A 21306-nucleotide genomic window follows, 5' to 3' on the forward strand; every position below is an offset into this window, starting at 1 on the left:
TTGCATATTTATACTTATGCTTATAAGCTTACACTTACAGCTCGAAGACACATATGAGTACATATGAGGTTTTTATAATTAGTTTCAGTCAATATTATCAGAAGCCTCTACCATAGCTTTAGACTAATAGTAAACAACTAGCTGATACATCAACCAACTTATATATTTCATTTAGTTCAAGAGAAAACCCATAAACAGCAACGAAGAAACAAATCTTGAGCGATTACAAGTATTAATAAATGTTTTGACTATATATAGTATCCTTTATACAAACATCTATATATGACAATAACGAATTATACTAATTACACATTTAGAGTAGTGAATTGCCCGCATGATCTCAAGAAAAAGATGTTATTCATTAAGTTCATCATAATCATAAGAAACATTTTCATCCAATGAACATGGTCTATATGATTGAAAGTTTGCATAATCTAAGTTTTCAGACTGACCATCAAAAATAAAAAGTTCATCTGTTCCTTGACAACGACGTTCATAAACCCAATCATCATAACTAGGAAGAACCTCATTACTTCTGAAATGATTTATATCCAAATTATTACTTTTAGTGTTTTCATTATCTTTTATAGCACATTCTTTATCCTCATCATCATCCTCCTCATCATCAATCACAATTACCTCAAAGACATCATCATCATCATCAATAACGATGACTTCAACATTATCTTCAATTTTTTTATCTCCTTCTATGGTTTCTCTATGTTCATTATGTTCATCATGTTCATTATCTATTTCGATATCACTTTCATCACTTTCATAACTCTCATAACTTTCAAAACTATAATCACTGTAATCATCATCATGTTCAAACCATGTTGTGTCTTCATTGTTTACATCATTATTAGTTTTTGGAACAATCTGTTGTTGATTTTTGGACATAGATCTAAGAAGTGTGTTTTTAATAGAATGGGTTAAATATAATGGTTGAAAATTCATTGATCCTAAAACATCTTCTGGTGAAAGCTGGTTAAGTGAATTGATATTATTGTTGATTGGTTGGGGTTGTGGTAAAGGGTTATTGATTGGTTGTGGATCTGGATTAATATTAATTGGATTTGGAAAAGCTGGAGCTGAAGAAAGTTCATCATCAAAATCATTATTTATATCTTCATCTAAGAATTCTGCTGGTAAATCTTTATAAGAGACAAGTGTACCAACTTCTTCAATTGAAGTAAAAGCACAATCTTTTAGAACTTTATAAATAATAGCAGTTTCTTCATCTATATATAAATCCTTTGATTTTTTTCTGCAACAAGGATAAGTACATTCATAACTGAAATTGTCACTATTTGGACACAAATCATTAAGTGTAGGAGACAAATTGGCTTCAGTCAAGATATATTTATAATTGTTGGAATTTAATAAAGAAGAAAAATCTTGGGTTGTCAGTTTAAAATCTTCAGTTTCATCTGGTGTTTCATTATTTGATCTTCCATTTTTTGGAATGACTTCTAAATAAGCATTTGATTCATTATAGTTTGAATCGCTTGGATTAAGGTTGGAATAATGGTTACATAGATTGGCTCTATGACCATTGATACAAGGTTCACAAGAGGCTTTAATATGTTTCCCTTGAATTATAATTCTATGTTTGTTATTGTAATTTGTTGGGAGTTATATACTTCTTTGTCTTTGATAATCAAACAGATTACTTTTGAGTTCTCTATGATTAACCAGCTTATTATCTAATATAACTGAAGAATTCAAAATATGAAAAGTTTTATGTGAATTAAGAGGGTTTCATATCCAACTTATACTTTTAATCCAAACAGAAAACACTACCACATACTTTTGAACAGAAAACATATCACTAGTATAATAATTGAGCACTTTTTAAGGATATGTGATTCTTTAACGTTATCATCAAATAAAACATCTCAAAAACTTGAGGTTTTTAAAGAATCCCATATAAAATTCAACAAAAACAAACAAAACCATTAGCGACAATTAGCGAAATCAAGCATTGTGGAAATAACTAACCCTTTAGAATCAATCATCAACAACTTGAGAGATGATCTGATGATCTGATGATTGTTTTGAAAAGTTCAAAGTTTTGTAAAATTTTTGGTTACCATATAAACATTTGGTAAGAGGCACAAAATATGTACACATTACATAATCAATATAAGCAAATTTTGACGAGATGCTCCGATAATTTCCATAATCAATCTCGATATTAAGTAACTAAGTAGTTGTTTTAATAGATCATCTTCATACAAGCCAACCAGGATTTCAATCATTTTCATATATGGCGTACGGCTACTCTTTGGTTTGATCTTCTGCCTTTAATGCACTTAATCAATACTAATCATGATCGACGATTTGTGAGATCAATTGCTAAATTTTGAAGATATTTTGGAAAAGTTCGACGTTGATTGAAAAATTTGAAAACCTTTGACCACTTATACACCACTGATATATCTAACACAAGTTGTTTTTAAAATTATTGTTATAATTAGGATCAAAATGATTTCCTACAAAGATATCTTTACAGACCTTGAAATGATCACTGATGATTATAAAATGAGACTAGTTGATGATGTTATTTATGAAGTTGATTGTAAATTGATTAATATATACAACGGTTCTCAACTACATGATCCAGTTGATAGTGATGAAGACAACGAAAATGTGATCGAAGTTAACGATGTTATTCACAACTTTGATTTATCTGGAGAAATTGAATTGACTGACGGTAGACAGGCGTTTATGGAGCTTTTTAGAGGTTATATGAGAAAAGTTCAAAAAGATTTAAAGGATAATAAACCTGAAGAGCTTGAAACTTTTAGAAATGGTAGTAATAAATACCTATCTCATAAAGTTGGTCCATCAATTAATAATTTTAGATTCTACTTGAGTTTATTCACAAATGAAACTGATACTATGCCTGTTATGGTTAAACATCTTGACGATGGCACTCCGTTATATGCTTGTTTTTGGAAACATGGCTTATATGAAGAGGAAAAATAGCTTTGGAACCAAATATTGAAATTTAAACAATTGATATATACTTTTATAAACATTGGTATACCATACCATATACCATTACTAATAAATGATGTAATCATATGGGCTTACTTAACTATAATTATACCATAAAACTTAATTTCCTCACAATAAAGACGATGAGCTCCCGTTGCATAAACATGTCCTAAGCGTACTCTTGAAACACACTCGAGAATAACACACAGCTTAACTGCTCAAGTCAAACAATTAGTAATGAACTCTCGTCATTCGTTAAATAAAATTCTTAAATTCCCTTTAAAGAAGTATCCCCGGAGTGCCACAGTTTGATACAATAAACTCCAAGTACAAAACATTCGATAAGTACTTTGATGATGATTAATCAGATAATAATAGTGATTAGAAATTGACCACAGTTGTCTTATCATAAAGATCCACAGTTATAATTCACTTGGATATATAAAGTCCATGAAATCATCATTTTGATGGAAGAGATCATGTTCTCATATACTTATAGTATAACAAAATAACTATTATTACAAAATGTCAACAGCAACAGCTACAGAATCTCAAGTCAATGAGATTGTTCAAAAATATCAAACTTTAGATTTGAAAAATCCACCAAAGTCAAATTCTACAATTCAAGTTGAATTGAAAAATCCAAATGGTGTTAAAGAAGGGTTTGGTGATGATTATTCAAAATATTTACCTCAATCAACAAAAGATCGTTTCCAAAGACATGGAATTGATATTTCAAAAGGTTATCCTGAACGTCCTCAAAGTATTCCATTATTCTTAGATGATGCTTATAAGATTAGAAATCAAGCTGATCCAAATTATATTGAACGTGGTGTTAATGCTGATCCTGAAAAAAAAGCTTTATTCTCCAAGGCGAAATTAGTTAGAAATTTAACTAAATATGTTGGTACTGAATTAGTTGGAGTTCAATTATCTGATTTAAATGATCAAGAATTAGATGAATTAGCTTTATTGATCAGCGAACGTATTGTTGTTTTCTTTAGAAATCAAGATTTATCACCTCAAGATCAATTAAAAATTGGTGAATTCTTTGGTAGTGTTGAAAAACATCCTTTAGCTGCTCAAGTTTCAGGTCAACCTGGTGTTACAACAATTTGGGGAAAATTTAATAGAAAAGATAAAGAAACTGATTTTAAGAAAAGAGGTGGTAATTTATGGCATACTGATTTAGATCATGAATTTAGAGGTCCAAGTTTAACTCATTTACATCTTGATGCTATCCCAAAAGAAGCTTCAGGTGATACTGCATGGACTTCAGGTTATGGTGCATTTGATAAATTAAGTCCTGAATTCCAAAAATTCTTGGAAGGTAAAATTGCAATTCATCGTTCTGCTCATAAATATTTTGATCGTGATGATGTTTTAGCTGGTGGTAAACATATTGAAAGAGAACATCCATTAGTTGTTACTCATCCTGTAACTGGCTGGAAAGCTTTATTTGTTAATAGAGGTCATACTTTAAGAATTAAAGATTTAGAACCTGAAGAATCTCAAACAATTTTGAATTATTTATTTAATGTCTTGGAGAAGAATTTAGATATTCAAGTTCGTTTCAATTGGGCAATCCCTGAACAAGATAGATCACTTGGTGCTTCTGCTATTTGGGATAATAGAGTTTCAAATCATTATGCTATTGCTGATTATGATGATGAAACTGATGAAAGACATGGTACAAGAGTTACATCTTTAGGTGCTCCACCTGTTTATAAAGAAGGTTCAAAATCTCAACGTGAAGCTTTAGGTTGGGATAAATGAAAAATATGGCTCAATTGAGAATGTAACTGGATTACATTAGAATACTATTTATACGTTAATTATTATTATATATATGAAGTTGCTTAGAGGTTGTAGTAGTAATATCTTGTAGCTATCTGACAATTAGTCACTCTTATTCTTTAAAATTCTTAAAATTAATTGTCTCTTCATATGCTTCTGGTGAAAATTTGAAATTGAAAACATAGAAATCAAAGATTGACAGAATTGAAAAAATCATTAATGAAGACCAGTGAAGTAATCCTGTATCATCTTCACCATCTAATAAAAAAAATTCTATAATACTTTGGTTTTCTGAGTAGTATAAGAAACTTTTAAGTAAGCCAATGATAGAGATATTTGAGACAAGAAAAATTGCAGTAAATAAATGATTCATAATCAACCATTTGAATTGACTAAGTTTTGGATGATCAGTCATATTATTTTGATAATATTGTTTTGAAGTGAATCTATAACGTAAATAAATTTTGAAATCAAATATTAACCTTGAAAATTCATTCAAAAAATATGTTAATGCAAGTATCAAATTCTTCAAAATATATGATAATGAACTTTTATCTTGAGATAAATCCTTCGTGACTCTTAAGAGATATGAAATATATGATGTAAAGAATAACAAAATGAACATCTTCAAACTTTCAAATGATTTAGGCCTATTGAATGTAAATTCTCCACTATAATGATAATAATAAAAATCATCAACTCTTGTTGTTAAAACATAAAAGATTGCTAATATATTATCCAAAATCATTCCTGGAATTGTTTTTGAGTTCATCCCATACCAGGTCTTCACTAAGTCAAGTAAATCATTAACAATATTGCAAATTAAATAATAATGAATAATCTTAAGAAGGTATGGAATTGATTTCTTAGTTTTCAGCTTCCAATTAACCCATTGACCAGTGAAAACTATTCCAATAATTATATTTATTATCAGGTAAACAAGATAGTTTTGAAATTTTAACTTTTCTTCCCTTGTAAAATTATCACCACTATCAATGCTTAATTCAACATAAAACTGAGTACCCCAATTTAGACCTTCAGTTTGGGCACAATAATAACCATCTTCTTCAACCTCTAAGGCCTCGATCTGTTGGAATCCTAATTCATCAATATGTAAGCTTAGAAAAGAATGTTTTGTATCATCCTGTGGGGTTTTAAATTCATAAAGAGATTCTCCATATTGATCATTTTCACAATACCCAAGTTCAATTGCCCTTTCAAAACATCTTTTCAAAACATAACCTTGTTGATCTTTAAACTCTTTATCCCAATTAAGTTGATTTTTCCTATAGATCAAGAGATATATATCAGGAACTCTGTCCCGTAGATGAGAAAACTGATACTCTTTGAGAAATACGCTGACACGATGTCCCTCTGATAATACAAAGCATTGTGACTTCTTTTCAATGTTTAATGTCTCATTGAAAACGCTTGCATAAACCAATGTGACCAGGGTTGGAACTAGAATCAAATGTGCGAGTCTCATACTAGGGAAGCTGTGAAACCCAATGTGTGGTTTTGAAGAAGAACCATCAGGTTTATTTGATAAAAATCGAACTTCACTATTTCCATTGAAATTTTGATTGTTTCGAATTACCCAGGAATTTGTTACCGGGACAACCAATAATACCCATATTTACGATAACACCCATTAATACCCGTTAATTACTTTACTATACAAACAATCAACGACCCATCCAACCACCATCAACACAAAGCATTTCACCACTGACATAATTGGAGAAACTAGACGCTAAAAAGATAACTGGACCTTTGAAATCTTCTGGGAACCCCCATCTATTTGCTGGAATACGTTCCAAGATTTGTCTACTTCTCTCTTGATCTGCAATCAATGCTTCATTCATATCTGTAGCAATATAACCTGGTGCAATCCCATTAACATTAATACCTTTGGAAGCCCATTGGTTTGAAAGAGCTTTGGTTAAAGTTAAAATACCTCCTTTCGCTGCAGCATAAGCTGGAACGTTTAATCCACCTTGGAAACAACAAACTGAACCAATATTAATGATTTTACCTCTATTTCCACTAGCATCTGGTTCTTGTTGTAACATATGTGCACCAACATCTCTTGAAATTCTCCAAGCTGTACTTAGATTAACTTGAATCACTGCATCCCAATCTTCATCACTGAAAGTTTCAGCTGGAGTTCTTCTTTGGATACCTGCACAATTAACGAAAATATGAATTCTTGGAACAATGTTTTGTAAAACATCATCCACTAATCCATTAACCTGGTCTCTTTGAGATAGTTCAGCTGTAACAATATATGCTTTTCTACCCAATTTTTCAATAGCTTGTTTAGTTTTTTGATTTAATTCGTCTCTTTGAACCAAGACAACATCAGCACCAGCTTCAGCCAATCCAATGGCCATTCCAGATCCAATCCCTCTGGTACCACCAGTGATCAATGCGACTTTTCCTTTCAAATCAAACGTATTAACAGACATCTTTAATTGATGATGGTTTAATAAAAGCTCGTACAAACTTTCAGTGCAATGGTCACAGCTTATATAGGATTCTGCATTTGCCGGTTATTATATAACCGGAACCCCATACAAATCAACACCGAGATCAAAAAAGCCAATAACCAGTGAATTGGGGAGAATGAATCATATATATAGCCAGGAACTTGCAAATTCTTTATAACAACTCAAATGATTGAAGAAAACATGATATCAAACCCCCTGGTATCCACATAATCCAAATGACTGTTCAAGATATTAAAGCTAGTGTCTTATTAGGACCTAAACAAATAGATACAATTTCAAGAGAAATTTCAGATCCGATAGGTTCAGATATCCAAGTTGAAGTTCAAGCCACCACGTTATGTGGTTCAGATGTTCATTATTATACACATGGTGCTAATGGTGATTTCAAAGTTAGAGAACCTCTTTCTCTTGGTCATGAAGCTGCTGGTATTGTTAAAATTATTGGTCCAAACGTTAATGAGAATCTGAAAATTGGTGATAGAGTCGCTTTTGAAGTTGGTACTCCATGTGGGAACTGTAAATATTGTCGTATTGGTCGTTATAATTTGTGTCCAAAAATGTTATTTAGATCAAGTGCTAAAACTTTCCCTCATTTACAAGGTACTTTACAAGATCGAATTAATATTTCAAGTCATTGGTGTCATAAGATCCCAGATAATTTGCAAATTGAACATGCTGCTCTAGCTGAACCATTATCAGTTGCTATTCATGCTGCTAATAGAGCTAAAATTGAAGCTGGCTCAAGAGTCTTAATCTTAGGTGCTGGTGCTGTGGGATTATTTTCAGCTGCAGTGGCTAAAGTTTATGGTGCAACTGAAGTTGTTATTGCTGATATTGCACAAAATCGTCTTGATTTTGCCCTTGAAAACGGTATTGCTAATCATTCATACTTGGTTAATGGTAAAAGAGGTACCACAATTGAAGAAAAATTAGAAATCTCCAAAAAAATCGCAAATGATTTAATTGAAAAAGGTGATGGCGGTGAATATGATTATACTTTTGAATGTACAGGTGTAGAATCCTGTGTTCAAACTGGTATTTTTGCAACTGCACCAGGTGGTAAAGTAATGTTTGTTGGTATGGGAAATCCAATTCAACATTTACATATTGGTTCTGCAGCACTAAGAGAAGTTGATTTATTAGGTGTCTTCAGATATGCAAATTGTTATCCAACAGCTATTGAATTGATGTCAAAGGGTAAAATTCCTGCATTGGATAAGATGATTACTCATACAATCAAAGGTATTGAAAATTCTTCAAAAGCTTTTGAAATTGCTGGAAAACCTTTTGATGAGAATGGTAATCTAGTTGTTAAAGTTGTCATTGTTAACTGAATTCATGCCTTGAGATAATATATGATATTGATTTTTGATTTGATCATGTAGAACAAACTAGCACAGTAGAGTAGTACATTGAATCAAAAGTCAGAATCCGAAGACATCATAAACAACCTGGTACTTAGATGAATTACGCTCTACAATACCATCAAGAAAATACATTCTTTTAGTCATTTACATATTCAATATATAAACTCAAATATATTCATTATAAGGCACTTGCAACACCTTTCAAGAATTCAACTAAACCAATAGCACCAGGATCAGCAACATTTGAGCTTTCACCAACATAACTTGCTCTACCAAATTTAGCTTCAATTTCACCAGTAGCTTTAGCAGCTTTTTCAGCAACATCAACTGCTTTTTGGAAATTTTGACTTGAAGAAAATTCTTTAACAAATGGTTCTAAAGCATCAATAACTGTAGAATCGCCTGTTCTAGCTTTAGTATATTTGTATAAAGTTTGTAAAGCTGATTCTAAAGCTTTACTGAGGGTCTTTCTATCAGTTGTTTTAGAACCATCTTCAATAATGGCTTGTGATAACCCAGTAATGAAAATCGAGTATAATCCACCTGAAGTACCACCCATATGAGTTTCTAATAGATGTGAAATAGTGGCTAAAGCTTCAGATAAACTTGATTTAGAAATTTTGTCCAGATTATCAACAATTGCATTACCACCTAGGACTAAAGTATAACCACAATCACCATCACCAACTTGAGTATCTAATTCAGTGATGTATGGTTCAGCTTTAACAACATTAGCAACCCCTGATTTAACGATTTTACTGAAAGTATTGAAATCATAAGAACCAAATGGTTTAACAAGTTCAATATCATCAGAAATAGTTGATGGATCATATTCTGGAGTTTCAGTAACTTTACTTTTAACTGGCCAACCTGGTGCATCAGTTTCAGCATCTAATAATCCCAAGATTGATTTAATACCAATTCCATTAGAAATAGCTGATTTTTCCAGCTTGGTAATATTTAATAATGAGACTGAGAACCCTTCACCATCTAAAGCTGTCATTAATGTACCTTGATAAGTACGAACTGGGACTATATTATATTCAGATTTCAAATTATTAGTGACGACTTTAGTAATTGCACTTAAAATCAAGTTTGAAACACCACCCAAGTTATTGATCAACAAGACAACTTGATCATTTGAATCAAATTTAACAAAAGCACGATCAGAATCATTTGGATCTAATAATTTTGGTAAAATGTGTTCTTTAACTAAAATTTCAGTATGTGGGACTGGTGATAAAGTTTTAACACCTGGTTCATTATGAATTCCCATACCTAATTCCATTTCATCATCTTTCAAATATTTTTCAATAGTTTGACCTGGAACTTTAGCATGACCTAAACTTGACCCAATTGAAACCAAATTATCATTAATAGTTCTAGCTAATAAAGCAGCTTTAGAAACATCATGATCATAATATTCCACAAAAGCACCAACAATCTTGTGAACAAACAAGGTACCAGCAATGGCTCTTCTACCAACTAATCCACCTTTAGCTCTACCAACAGCAACATCATCACCTATAACAACAACTTCGGTATCAATCCCCAAAGCTCTAGCACGTTCACCAGCTAATCCAAAATGTAAAACATCACCAGTATAGTTCTTAACAAGTAATAAAACACCCTTTGCAGTCTTCGCTAACAATTTAACACCGTTCAATATTTGTCCAGTTGATGGAGATGCAAATATTTCACCAGAAACAGCACCTGTTAATGCACCTTTCCCAATGAATCCAGCATGAGCAGGTTCATGACCAGCACCACCACCAGCAATAAGGGCAATCTTGTCTTTACTTGGTTTGCGGAAGATCACCTTGTCAGATTCAACAAGACCTAGCTGTGGATTGGAAAGAACAAGACCTTGAAGAGCTGTTAAGACTGGATTGTTGACTTCGAAATTTTTAACCATATTGAAATGTAATTATTGTTAGTTAATACCCAGTTGAATTGATATCATTGAAACCAGGAAATTCCCAAATAGTTATATTCTTTTTTTTGCAATAGGCCATGATGATCCATCTTCAATCAATTGGTAAGTGGTATAGCCGTAAAACAGCGTTATGGGATGTGGTTATTGGTGAATTTGTGTGGGTGAATAATTTTATTGTTGAGATTTTTTTTCACGATTCCCGGTTATTGCAAAACCCATATAACCTTTTGGAAAACCCATATAACCAGACTTCAATTACCAAGAACCCCATTAAGATATTCAGCCGATTTGTGGATAGATGATTTGGAAACTGTGAAGTGGATTGTTAAGGGATGTGATACTTATATAAACCCACTATTTCCTGGGAATTGTAACGTATCTGGAAAGTATTTCTATAGTACAAAGTCATTGTTATATTACAAAATGGTTGAAGCTAATGTTATCGGTGATGGTATTTATACCCCAGTCACTACTTTCTACAAGGATGATTATGAATTAGATCTTGATGCTCAAGTCAAACATGCAAATTTTTTGTATGATAATGGTATTAGTGGCGTACTTTTATCTGGCTCAATTGGTGAAGCTATTCATTTAAATAGAGATGAACGTTTATCATTAGTTAAAGCTGTTCGTGATGCTATTCCAGATAAGAATTTTAGAATTATTTCAGGTTTACCTTACTCAAATATTAAAGATTCAATTTTAGAAATTGATTTAGTCAAGAAGGCTGGTGGTGATTTTGCAATTTTATTAGTTCCAGGATTTTATGGTTCAAATTTAACTCATCAACAAGGTATTATTGATTATTTCACAAGAATCGCTGACCAAGCTACTCTACCAATATTGATTTATCATTACCCAGGTGTTAGTAATAATTTGAATGTTGAACCAGAAACTTTCAAAGCTTTATCTAAACATCCAAAAATTGTTGGTGTTAAATTAACTCATTTCAATTTGGATAATTATATATTATTAGCTGCAAATAAGGCTGAAAATGCAGCAAATAACTTCAAACCAGTCACTGGACTTGGTCAAATCTTGATTCCAGCTTTATCAGTCGGAGTCTTTGGTGCAATTGATGGATTATCAGGTATTTTCCCAAAAGTTATGGTTCATTTACACAAATTATTTAAAGAAGGTCGTCAAGATGAAGGTCTTGAATTACAATATTTGGTTACTAAAGCTGATAGATTAATCTTAAACTTGAATTTAGCTGGTGTTAAACATGCTTTATATGTTTTATATGGGTTTGGTAATAAGAATGTTAGTGGAAGACCACCATTAAATAACTTGATTGATGATAAAACTTGGGCTAAATATGAACCAGATTTCAAGAAATTGAGTGAAATTGAATCATCATTATAAATTTGAGAGTGTCTAATATATGTCTCTAATCTAATAATTTTTGCTATTGAAACTAATAAGACGTAGTACAAAGAGCTCACCTAAGTATCCCCCACAATATCTACGGACGAGATCAGATCAGCTAAACCTGCTCAAATCCTTTGGATCCAAACCGAAGGGTCATTGATGCTTCCTTGTGGCTTCAACAGACATCTTGTCTTTGTTATTCAAGATCAAATTCACAGTATTGTATTACTACTAGTAATAGCCTTAATTTACCCGGCCATTTATATAGCCGGATTGGATAAATGAACTGGCTATTTAAAATGGTTTCCGGGAACTTATTACCCCAGATTTTGCAAGGTTAACTCAGATCAAGAATGAATCATTTCGGTTATTGCAATTGAAATGGTATGGAAATAGTGGGTTAATTACTTTTTGTTGAGAAATCTGTGCAAGTAGCCGGTGGAAGGGTGTGTTTATATGCTATTCAATACCCATTAAGTGGGTTGTTCTTTGATCTTGAAGAAAGGACATGATGAAAGCTCATATATATACTGATGATTTTGTCATTTACCTATAATTATATTTGAAGCTGATATATAAGTATTAATAAAAATAGAACAATTCATCACAGAAGATCACAATATGTCTAAAATTATCAAGATTGAAACTTTTAGAGTCCCACCAAGATGGTTATTCGTTAGAGTTGAAACTGAAGATGGTATTGTTGGTTGGGGTGAAGGTACATTAGAAGGTCATACTGAAGCTATTGAAGGAGCATTTGAAGATTTAAAAGAAAGATTCATTGGTTGGGATTCAAATAAAATTGAAGAAATTTGGCAAAAAGCTTATCGTCAAAGATTTTATCGTGGTGGTCCAGTTTTAATGTCTGCTTTATCAGGTTTAGATATTGCCCTGTGGGATATTAAAGGCAAAAGATTAGGTGTACCAATTTATGAATTATTGGGTGGTAAAATTAGAGACAGGGTTCAAGTTTATGGTTGGATTGGTGGTGATAAACCTTCAAATGTTCAATCTGCTGCTCAAGATCGTAAAAATCAAGGTTTCACTGCAGTTAAAATGAATGCTACTGAATCAATTGGTTGGATTGATTCTGCTTCAAAATTAGATGATACTGTGGAACGTATTAGATTAGTTAGAGAAACTGGTATTGATGCTGGTATTGATTTCCATGGTAGATTACATAAAGGTATGGCAAAGCAATTAGTTAAAAAATTAGAAAAATATGAACCTTTATTCATTGAAGAACCATTATTACCAGAAAATTATGATCAATTTAAACAATTATATGCTACAACTACTATACCAATTGCTACTGGTGAAAGGTTATATACTCGTTGGGATGTTAAACCATATCTTGAAGCTGGATCTATTGATATTATTCAACCAGATATTGCACATTCTGGTGGTATTACAGAAACTAAGAAAATTGCCCTATTGGCTGAAGCATATGATGTTGCAGTTGCACCACATTGTCCACTTGGACCAATTGCATTAGCTGCTTCATTTCATATTGATTTAACTTCAATTAATTTTTCAATTCAAGAAATGAGTCTTGGTATGCATTATAATAAATTAGCAAGTGGTGGTAAATTTGATTTATTAAGTTATGTTAATGATCCAGAAAGTTTTGATGTTAAAAATGGTTATATTGAAGCATTGAACAAACCTGGATTAGGTATTGAAGTTAATGAAGAATTAATTAGAGAAGTTTCTAAGAATGAGAAAGCTTGGAGAAATCCTCGGTTTGTTGGTCCTGATGGATGTATTCGTGAGTGGTAGTTGGCTTATTATAATATATGGTATTAATCTGAGATTTTAATCGTAGAGATCTCGGTGGACTCTCATATGCAAATGTAGCTTATCTATTCAACGGTAATCAGAAGGATTCATACTACTTTATAAAGCGTTAAAGATCTCAAAAGTTCATGTATTCAAATGTGAATCATTTGGTGAAATAATCCAAATCATATCAAATCATAAAACTAGGAATATGTTAGCTTATGTATTGAGCTATAATATTGATTGACTATATGCATCTATTATAGAAGCATAGAAGCTATTTGAAACAATCAAACGTAACATGAATATATAAGTTCTGAGAATCAATAGAAATACTATATACAGAGATATTTGTTAGTATAACCGACATTTGATATAACAATAATTAGGAATTCAAATTGAGCTAGTGATTATACTTACACGAAACTGATTATTTTTGTAACCCAGTATCTAAAGGATGAATAATAAAAGAATAAGTTAAAAAATCAAAAGATCACTTTTCAATGGTTTATAATTCAAAGGATTTGTTTTGAGAAACAGTGGCAAATTTGATTGTTTATATATAATTTCTCAGCGATTAATTTATTATGAACACAAACAAAAACCACAAACAAATAATCGACAATTTGATCAACAACGTCATTTAGATATCATAAAGCAAGTCACAGCTTGTTGAAAAAGGTAATAAAACTAGCCATTAGCTCAAACCATTTGATTTTAATGGACAAAATATATAGATTGTATATCGAATGCCTTCAAGTCTACATTATATTTAAAATCACAAATATATATTTAAAAAAACAAAGCAATCAAAGAAATCAATTCTTTTCAGTTTGTTTTTCAATAGTATATCTATCCAAATCACCATGTTCTTGTTCAGCAACAATTTGTAAAGCTGCAATTTTAGTGTTTACTCTAGCAGCTGAAAGATTACCTACAATATAAATAACTCTTTGAATACCACAATCACGACAAACACCTCTTAATTCACCTTCATTATCAAGCCCCCAAATTGGTTTCAATTGTTCAGCGTATTTGGAACCCAAGATACCATCAACAGTATCTTTAAACCCAGTATAACCAGTAGCAAAGACAATAACATCAAATTCAGAATGTGTACCATCTTTGAAAATAACACCATCTTCAGTGAAAGATTTAATTTCACCTTGTTGAACTTTGATTTCACCATCAATAATTTTTTGTGAAGCACCTGTATCAAAATAATAACCACCAGCTTTTTGTAAAGCAGACATCAAAAACCCTGAATCATCTTCACCTCTTGTTGTCTTGAAACCTGCTTTAGCTAATCCAGCTAATAAATCTTTATCTTCTTCTTCAATCAATTTAATTAAATGTTGATGATATAATTTAGCAACATATTTTGGAATAGATTCACCTGAAAGATCAGCAGTTTCAATATCTGGACCATCTTCACGATATCCACCAGTAACAATTGGCATACCTTTCTTAACACTCATAACAAATGTTGGTGAACGTTGTAACATTGTGATATCAACACCATTATTTGCAAAATCTGCAGAAATATCATGAGCAGAAGTACAAGCACCAACAACAAGTGCTTTTTTACCAATCCAATCAGAACCAGTACCATGTTGAGATGAATGAACAATTTGACCTTTGAAAGCATCTTGATTTGGGAAAGGGTTTGGAAGTTTTGGATGACCACCACCAAGACCTGTGGCTAAAACAACATGAGAAATTGAATCAAATTTTATTTGTTTACCATTATGATTAATTGTAACTTTCCAAGTTTTGGTAGCTTCATCAAAATCTGTTCCATCAGAAACAATTGTTGAAGAATTCCAAACGTTTAATTCTAAAACATCAACATAATATTCTAACCAATTTGCTAATTTACCAGAAGGTGTAAAAATTGGCCAAGTTGCAGGGAATGGCATATAAGATAAATGATTAGCCCAAACAGGATCATGTAAAGATAATGATTTATAACGTAAACGCCAATTATCACCAGTTCTTTGATTTTTATCAATAACCAAGGCTTCAACACCAAGTGCTTTTAAATGAGCAGCTGCTTGTAATCCATTATGACCACCACCAACAATAATAACTGAAGGTTTAACATTTTCTAATTCATTAGCTCTAATTTCATCATAAGAATTTTCAGTATTATGTTTACCTCTAATTCTATCAGCACCTGCTAAAAATGGACGATCTTTAATGCCATTCAAAATGGTGAATAATGAAAAAGCTCTAATTTGTCCATCAGGATCTTGAATTAATTTAACAATACCAACACCTGGACCTAATTTTGCATCAAATTTGAAAAAAGATTCAACAAATGAAAAATTTGGGAAAGGAGATTGAGAACTTGGTGGTTTTTCATCATCTAATCTAATATTTGAAACACTATCAGAAGTGAAAATATCTTTAGCAGCTTGTAAAATGTTTGGTTTTGCAATTGAACGATAATCATTAGTAAATGCAATAATATCTCTCCAAAAACCCTGGGTAGAAATCAAATCATCAAATCTTTCAGGGTCTGCAGTCTTTGCAGCATCTTGAAATTTTGCAATCCAAGAAGAAGCAACTTCTAATGGAGCTTTTTTGATAGCAGTACCATTTGGTAAAGCTGTTGGTCTAACTTTTTCAACGTATGTGGTAACCATTTTGATTGATAATGATAGAACACAGAGAAAACATGGTAAACAAAGGACATGGTCATGGGTTTAAATACAAGTTCTGATCCAAAATGAACACATTATTTCTCCATATCATCACGGCTATCTTGAGTTCTTCTAATGTGTTGATGGGTTTTTGGTTCAAATTGGTTCAAATCACGGTTATAGCTCCGGTTATTGTTTTTTCTTTTTGACCCACCATAATAAAAACCGCGAGACATAATTAAAATCATAACCATTGATCAACAAAAAAACAAGAGTTTCTCCACAAATTGATGGGTGTGATGGATAGCCTATGGCCATCGATGATATCCTGATACGCGGATGTCTATACCCCTATAATGAGATACACGTTGAATTGTTAAGATCAATACCCGAATCCAAAAGCTTTTCCAATTATAAATAATCAACTAGTTGTACCTTGGATATGGATAACTTTGAATGAATATCATACGATTTTATATCAAATATAAGTCAAGGTAAACTATACAAAAAATGAAGATTGAAGGAAACACATTTGTTATTACCGGTGGTTTAGGTGGTATTGGTAGTGAAGTTGCCTCAGGTATTGTGGAAAATGGTGGTAAAGTTGCATTATTTGATGTCTTGGATGAAAAAATTGGTAATGAAAAAGCTTTAAGTTATGGTCAAGGTAAAGCAATTTATCAAAAAGTTGATGTTTCAAATTCAAATGATGTTAAAGTAGCTGTTGAAAATGTTGTGGAAAAATTAGGTAATTTAAAAGGTGCTGTTCATTTAGCTGCTATTTCAATCAAGAGAGATTATACAAATGATTTGGCTGATTCAATTGAAGATTTTCAAAAAATGTGGAAAATTAATACTTTAGGTACTTTTATTGTTGATGCTCAAGTTGCAGATGCTATTAATAAACCATTGAATCATCCAAATGGTTCCAATGAAAAGGCTGATTTTTGGACTACTGATGAAGAAAGAGGTGTTATTATTAATTTTGGTTCTGCAGCTGCTCATGGTCTTTATTCAAGAACTTTATGTTATGGTCCATTAAAATTAGCTGTTAATGGTATTTCAAGAACTTTATCAGATTTCTTAGGTCCTTCAGGTATTCGTGTTAATACAATTTCTCCATCAATTGTTATGACTGCTATGAATGCTAAATTAGGTGATTATTTCCAAGATGATTTAACTTCTCATGCTGCTTTTCCTCGTGTCCCAGTTCCAGCTAGTGAAATTTTTAAAGCTGTTAAGTTCTTAATTGAAAGTACTTGGGTTAATGGTGAAGATATTAGAGTTGATGGTGGTTGGAGATTAGTTGTTGATAGACCAAAAGGTGGTGTTGATGCTAGATCATTAGCTCCAGGATTGGAATAGATTTTAGAATGAATCGTATAGGTATTGAGTACATATATTGAATTTATTTGAAAGCGTAGTGCATTTCCTGGTTATGTTCACTACGTAACATCTCATTGGCTGACATTCCCCAGGGTTCTAGTCCAAAGTGCATATTCCGTATGGCTGGTCCCAATTTCCATCAATATAAGATCACAATACCCCAGGCTAGATAGTTATATGATCTATTCTCTTACATATAGGTTATAATATCAATACTTTGAGCCGAAATACACCTGGTACTCTTCAATATATAGGACTACATGAGAACTGGGTGATCAAATTAATTTGCATGAAAATATATTGCTATCCAATTATTCATTTGTATCAAAGATAACCACCGGACTCCAATTTGGATCAACAAATCTCTTGATACCACCTTTTATTTCAGCAAAATTATTTAAGAATTCACCATCTTCATCACCTAGATCAACAATTTGAGAATTTGATTCAATTCTTAATGGATTAACAGATTTAGCTAAAACAACAGTCTTTCTCCAAATTGCCCAAGAAACTAAGATTGTAGCAATTGAAGCATTATCATATTTATTAGCAATGGTTTGAATATCTTCATCTTTTAACAGTGGAGAATTTGAAGAGCCTAATGGAGAATAAGCTTCCACAACTAATCCATGATCTTGAGCATATTTAACTAGTTTATGTTGTGGTAAATATGGATGTAATTCAACTTGTAAAACTGAAGGTTTGATCTTAATATCAGATGAAGATAATAGTTGATCTAATTTAGAAATTGTAACGTTACAAACACCAATAGATTTTGTATAACCTTTTTCAACTAACGGTTCTAATAATTTATAAGTCTTGGTGAATGGCCAATCTAATATTATATCTCTTGAACCATCAGGTTTAGTTGGAACTATAGGATGATTACCATTTGGATTTAGTGCAACTGGCCAATGAATCAAATATAAATCAACATAATCAAGACCTAATAACTCTAATGATTTTCTAATTGCAGATTCTGGATCATTATGATTTGAAGACCATAATTTAGTAGTAACGAAAAGCTCATCTCTTTTAACACCAGAATCCCTAATAGCACGACCAATTGGTTCTTCATTACCATAAGCAGCTGCAGTGTCAATATGTCTATAACCTTTTTGTAAAGCATGTACAACAGATTCATAAACTTGTTGATCAGTTGCTTGCCATGTTCCCAAGGCCAAAGCTGGGATTTGAGCTCCAGAGTTTAACGTGTAAGTGGTTGTAGCTTGATGGGTCATCTTTCTTGTTGGGTTGAAATATTATTTTGACATTCTGGGTGTATATCAGGGGAAATGACCTTATAATATACCTCTCAAAGGCTCTTTACGCTTACTTCTTGACGCTTATTTACCTTTTGAAAGGCTAAAGCACTATACGCATGCCGGCTATCAGTCCGGTTATCACACCGGCTATTGAAGGAATATAAGCCCCGAGATCTTATCAAGGTGTCATCGTGTCATCAAACAATCAAACTCCAGAAAACTCCAGAAAATAAACAATCAAAACATGCAACATTGTACGTCATTTGATTTCATTGGAACCCCAGAAAAACAACCCCAGGAACGGAGGAACAATGCCCATTGCATAGATCAATATCCGGTACCCCATCATCATGGCATTAACCAGCTTCTTGATTTAAAAGTATTTATGTAAAGAATGAAATCGCCTGATTGTTGATCTGATATTTAAGTCACTAGCTAATTATATTTCAACCATGACTGGTGTGCTTGACTTACAAAGTACAAAGAGTAATAACTCACTTGACAAATTAAAACCATTAAATTTAACTTTTGAAAATGGTGTGAATGTTGATAAACCTGAAGTATCATATGAAGAATTTATGAATGAAGCTGATCCTGCAAAATTGGATAGTATTGAAGAAACCCCAATCGGTCCTTTCATCTATGCTATAACTCTTGCAGTGGCTCTTGGTGGTGCTCTTTTCGGTTATGATTCTGCTGTTATTTCTGGTGTTTTGGTGACTATTGATGATGCATTGGGTAAGACATTAACCACAGGTGAAAAAGAATTGATTACTTCAATCATGTCTGCTGGTGCTTTTGTTGGTGGTATTGTTGGTGGTGTTGTCATTGATAGAATCGGTAGAAGAATACCTTTGTTAATCTCTAGTGTGTTATTTATTATTGGTTCTATCATTCAAGCTTCGGCTTTTGAATTGATTCAAATGTCTATAGGTAGATTTGTTGTTGGATTAGGTGTTGGTCTTGCTCCTATGATTGTACCTGTTTTCATTGCTGAATTATCACCTGCTAAACTACGTGGTAAATTAATTACATTGGATTCCATTTGTATCACTGGGTTTCAAGTTATCGCTTATTTGATTGATTTTGCCTTCCAAAACGTTAAAGGTGGTTGGAGATATATGGTTGGAGCTGCTGCTATTCCTGCAATGTTATTTGGTATTTCAGTTTATATGATTCCTGATACTCCAAGATTTTTAATTGAAAAAGATAGATATGAAGAAGCAACTGCAGTTATTAGAAAGATTTATCCAAATGCAACAGAAGCACAAGTTAAAGATAAAGTTTCATTAATTAGTTCATCATTCCATTTCGAAAGTGAAAGCGTTGGTCAATATACCGTTTGGCAAAGATTAAAATTACTTTATACAAATAAGTTTAACCTTAAAGCTTTAATAGTTGCTTGTGGTCTTATGGGTATTCAACAATTTGCTGGTAGTAATACAATTACATTTTATGCTCCAACATTGTTTTCACTTGTTGGGTTTTCACAACCAATTGCAGTGAGTATTGTTACAAGTGGTGCTAATTGTATATTTACTGTTGTTTCATTATTTACCGTTGATAGATTTGGTAGAAGAAGATTATTAGTTTCAACTGTTTGGATCATGACTTTGTTCTTAGTTATTGCAGCAGTTTCAATTCATTATATTCCAATAAATAGTAATTTAGAGTTAGATGGTGCACCAAAACTAACTTGGGCAGGTATTTTATTATTAATATCTATTATTGGTTATATAGCAGGGTATGCAGTTGGATTGGGTAATGTTGCATGGTTTGGTGGTGAATTATTTCCAATGGAAGTTAGATCTATTGGTGCAACAATGTTAAATTGTACATGTTGGGGTTCAAATGTTGTTGTTTCATCAACTTATTTATCAATGATGAAACATTTAACACCAAGTGGTGCATTTGGATTTTATATTGGGACAACATTTGTTGGTTGGTTATGTATTATATTTTTTTATCCAGAAGTTACTGATATGACTTTAGAAGAAATTAAAGAAGTTTTCAATCATGGATTTGGTGTTCGTTATTCATCAAAATTAAGAAAAGAAAGATTAAAGAAAAGATTAGAAGATGAAGGTCAAGTGGATTTAAATGAAAAATCAGATTCTGAACATGTTGAGCAGGCTCAAGTTTAAATTCAATCAGGAATTGAATTAAGAAAAAATAATTAGGTTGTATATTGCTTTATATTATATATGAAGAATTATGTTGAGTTTGCTTGTAGAACTATACATTTTG

At 32.1% G+C, this 21306-nt stretch overlaps 13 protein-coding genes across 13 annotated transcripts; 7 read left to right on the top strand and 6 right to left on the bottom strand.

The window, feature by feature from the left end:
- Positions 1-354: 354 nt before the first annotated feature.
- BN7_2372 (uncharacterized protein) lies at positions 355-2333 on the bottom strand (the record flags this gene model as incomplete). Its single annotated transcript, XM_011276968.1, has 2 exons — positions 355-1592; positions 2327-2333. The coding sequence occupies 2 exons, from the start codon at positions 2331-2333 to the stop codon at positions 355-357; spliced, it is 1245 nt and encodes a 414-aa protein (XP_011275270.1).
- Positions 2334-2487: 154 nt separating this feature from the next.
- On the top strand, positions 2488-2991 carry BN7_2373 (translationally-controlled tumor protein; the record flags this gene model as incomplete). Its single annotated transcript, XM_011276969.1, has 1 exon — positions 2488-2991. The coding sequence occupies one exon, from the start codon at positions 2488-2490 to the stop codon at positions 2989-2991; it is 504 nt and encodes a 167-aa protein (XP_011275271.1).
- Positions 2992-3528: 537 nt separating this feature from the next.
- On the top strand, positions 3529-4779 carry BN7_2374 (TauD/TfdA dioxygenase family protein; the record flags this gene model as incomplete). Its single annotated transcript, XM_011276970.1, has 1 exon — positions 3529-4779. One exon carries the CDS (start codon positions 3529-3531, stop codon positions 4777-4779), a length of 1251 nt encoding a protein of 416 aa, XP_011275272.1.
- Positions 4780-4912: 133 nt separating this feature from the next.
- Positions 4913-6286, bottom strand: BN7_2375 (uncharacterized protein; the record flags this gene model as incomplete). Its single annotated transcript, XM_011276971.1, has 1 exon — positions 4913-6286. The coding sequence occupies one exon, from the start codon at positions 6284-6286 to the stop codon at positions 4913-4915; it is 1374 nt and encodes a 457-aa protein (XP_011275273.1).
- A 199-nt stretch (positions 6287-6485) lies between these two features.
- On the bottom strand, positions 6486-7268 carry BN7_2376 (3-oxoacyl-[acyl-carrier-protein] reductase; the record flags this gene model as incomplete). The annotated part of the gene is made up of 1 exon (XM_011276972.1): positions 6486-7268. The coding sequence occupies one exon, from the start codon at positions 7266-7268 to the stop codon at positions 6486-6488; it is 783 nt and encodes a 260-aa protein (XP_011275274.1).
- Positions 7269-7525: 257 nt separating this feature from the next.
- On the top strand, positions 7526-8644 carry BN7_2377 (NAD(P)-dependent alcohol dehydrogenase; the record flags this gene model as incomplete). The annotated part of the gene is made up of 1 exon (XM_011276973.1): positions 7526-8644. One exon carries the CDS (start codon positions 7526-7528, stop codon positions 8642-8644), a length of 1119 nt encoding a protein of 372 aa, XP_011275275.1.
- Positions 8645-8855: 211 nt separating this feature from the next.
- On the bottom strand, positions 8856-10592 carry DAK1B (Dak1p; the record flags this gene model as incomplete). Its single annotated transcript, XM_011276974.1, has 1 exon — positions 8856-10592. One exon carries the CDS (start codon positions 10590-10592, stop codon positions 8856-8858), a length of 1737 nt encoding a protein of 578 aa, XP_011275276.1.
- A 444-nt stretch (positions 10593-11036) lies between these two features.
- On the top strand, positions 11037-11978 carry BN7_2379 (dihydrodipicolinate synthase family protein; the record flags this gene model as incomplete). The annotated part of the gene is made up of 1 exon (XM_011276975.1): positions 11037-11978. The coding sequence occupies one exon, from the start codon at positions 11037-11039 to the stop codon at positions 11976-11978; it is 942 nt and encodes a 313-aa protein (XP_011275277.1).
- Positions 11979-12605: 627 nt separating this feature from the next.
- BN7_2380 (D-galactonate dehydratase) lies at positions 12606-13763 on the top strand (the record flags this gene model as incomplete). The annotated part of the gene is made up of 1 exon (XM_011276976.1): positions 12606-13763. The coding sequence occupies one exon, from the start codon at positions 12606-12608 to the stop codon at positions 13761-13763; it is 1158 nt and encodes a 385-aa protein (XP_011275278.1).
- Positions 13764-14581: 818 nt separating this feature from the next.
- Positions 14582-16411, bottom strand: FMO4 (flavin-containing monooxygenase; the record flags this gene model as incomplete). Its single annotated transcript, XM_011276977.1, has 1 exon — positions 14582-16411. One exon carries the CDS (start codon positions 16409-16411, stop codon positions 14582-14584), a length of 1830 nt encoding a protein of 609 aa, XP_011275279.1.
- Positions 16412-16918: 507 nt separating this feature from the next.
- Positions 16919-17773, top strand: BN7_2382 (3-oxoacyl-[acyl-carrier-protein] reductase; the record flags this gene model as incomplete). Its single annotated transcript, XM_011276978.1, has 1 exon — positions 16919-17773. The coding sequence occupies one exon, from the start codon at positions 16919-16921 to the stop codon at positions 17771-17773; it is 855 nt and encodes a 284-aa protein (XP_011275280.1).
- A 332-nt stretch (positions 17774-18105) lies between these two features.
- Positions 18106-19035, bottom strand: BN7_2383 (Aldo-keto reductase family 1 member; the record flags this gene model as incomplete). Its single annotated transcript, XM_011276979.1, has 1 exon — positions 18106-19035. One exon carries the CDS (start codon positions 19033-19035, stop codon positions 18106-18108), a length of 930 nt encoding a protein of 309 aa, XP_011275281.1.
- Positions 19036-19511: 476 nt separating this feature from the next.
- BN7_2384 (Myo-inositol transporter 1) lies at positions 19512-21203 on the top strand (the record flags this gene model as incomplete). Its single annotated transcript, XM_011276980.1, has 1 exon — positions 19512-21203. The coding sequence occupies one exon, from the start codon at positions 19512-19514 to the stop codon at positions 21201-21203; it is 1692 nt and encodes a 563-aa protein (XP_011275282.1).
- Positions 21204-21306: the final 103 nt, after the last annotated feature.

The sequence above is a fragment of the Wickerhamomyces ciferrii genome, contig 00054 (assembly GCF_000313485.1).
Source record: "Wickerhamomyces ciferrii WGS project CAIF00000000 data, strain NRRL Y-1031 F-60-10, contig 00054, whole genome shotgun sequence".
NCBI lineage: Eukaryota > Fungi > Ascomycota > Saccharomycetes > Phaffomycetales > Wickerhamomycetaceae > Hansenula > Hansenula ciferrii.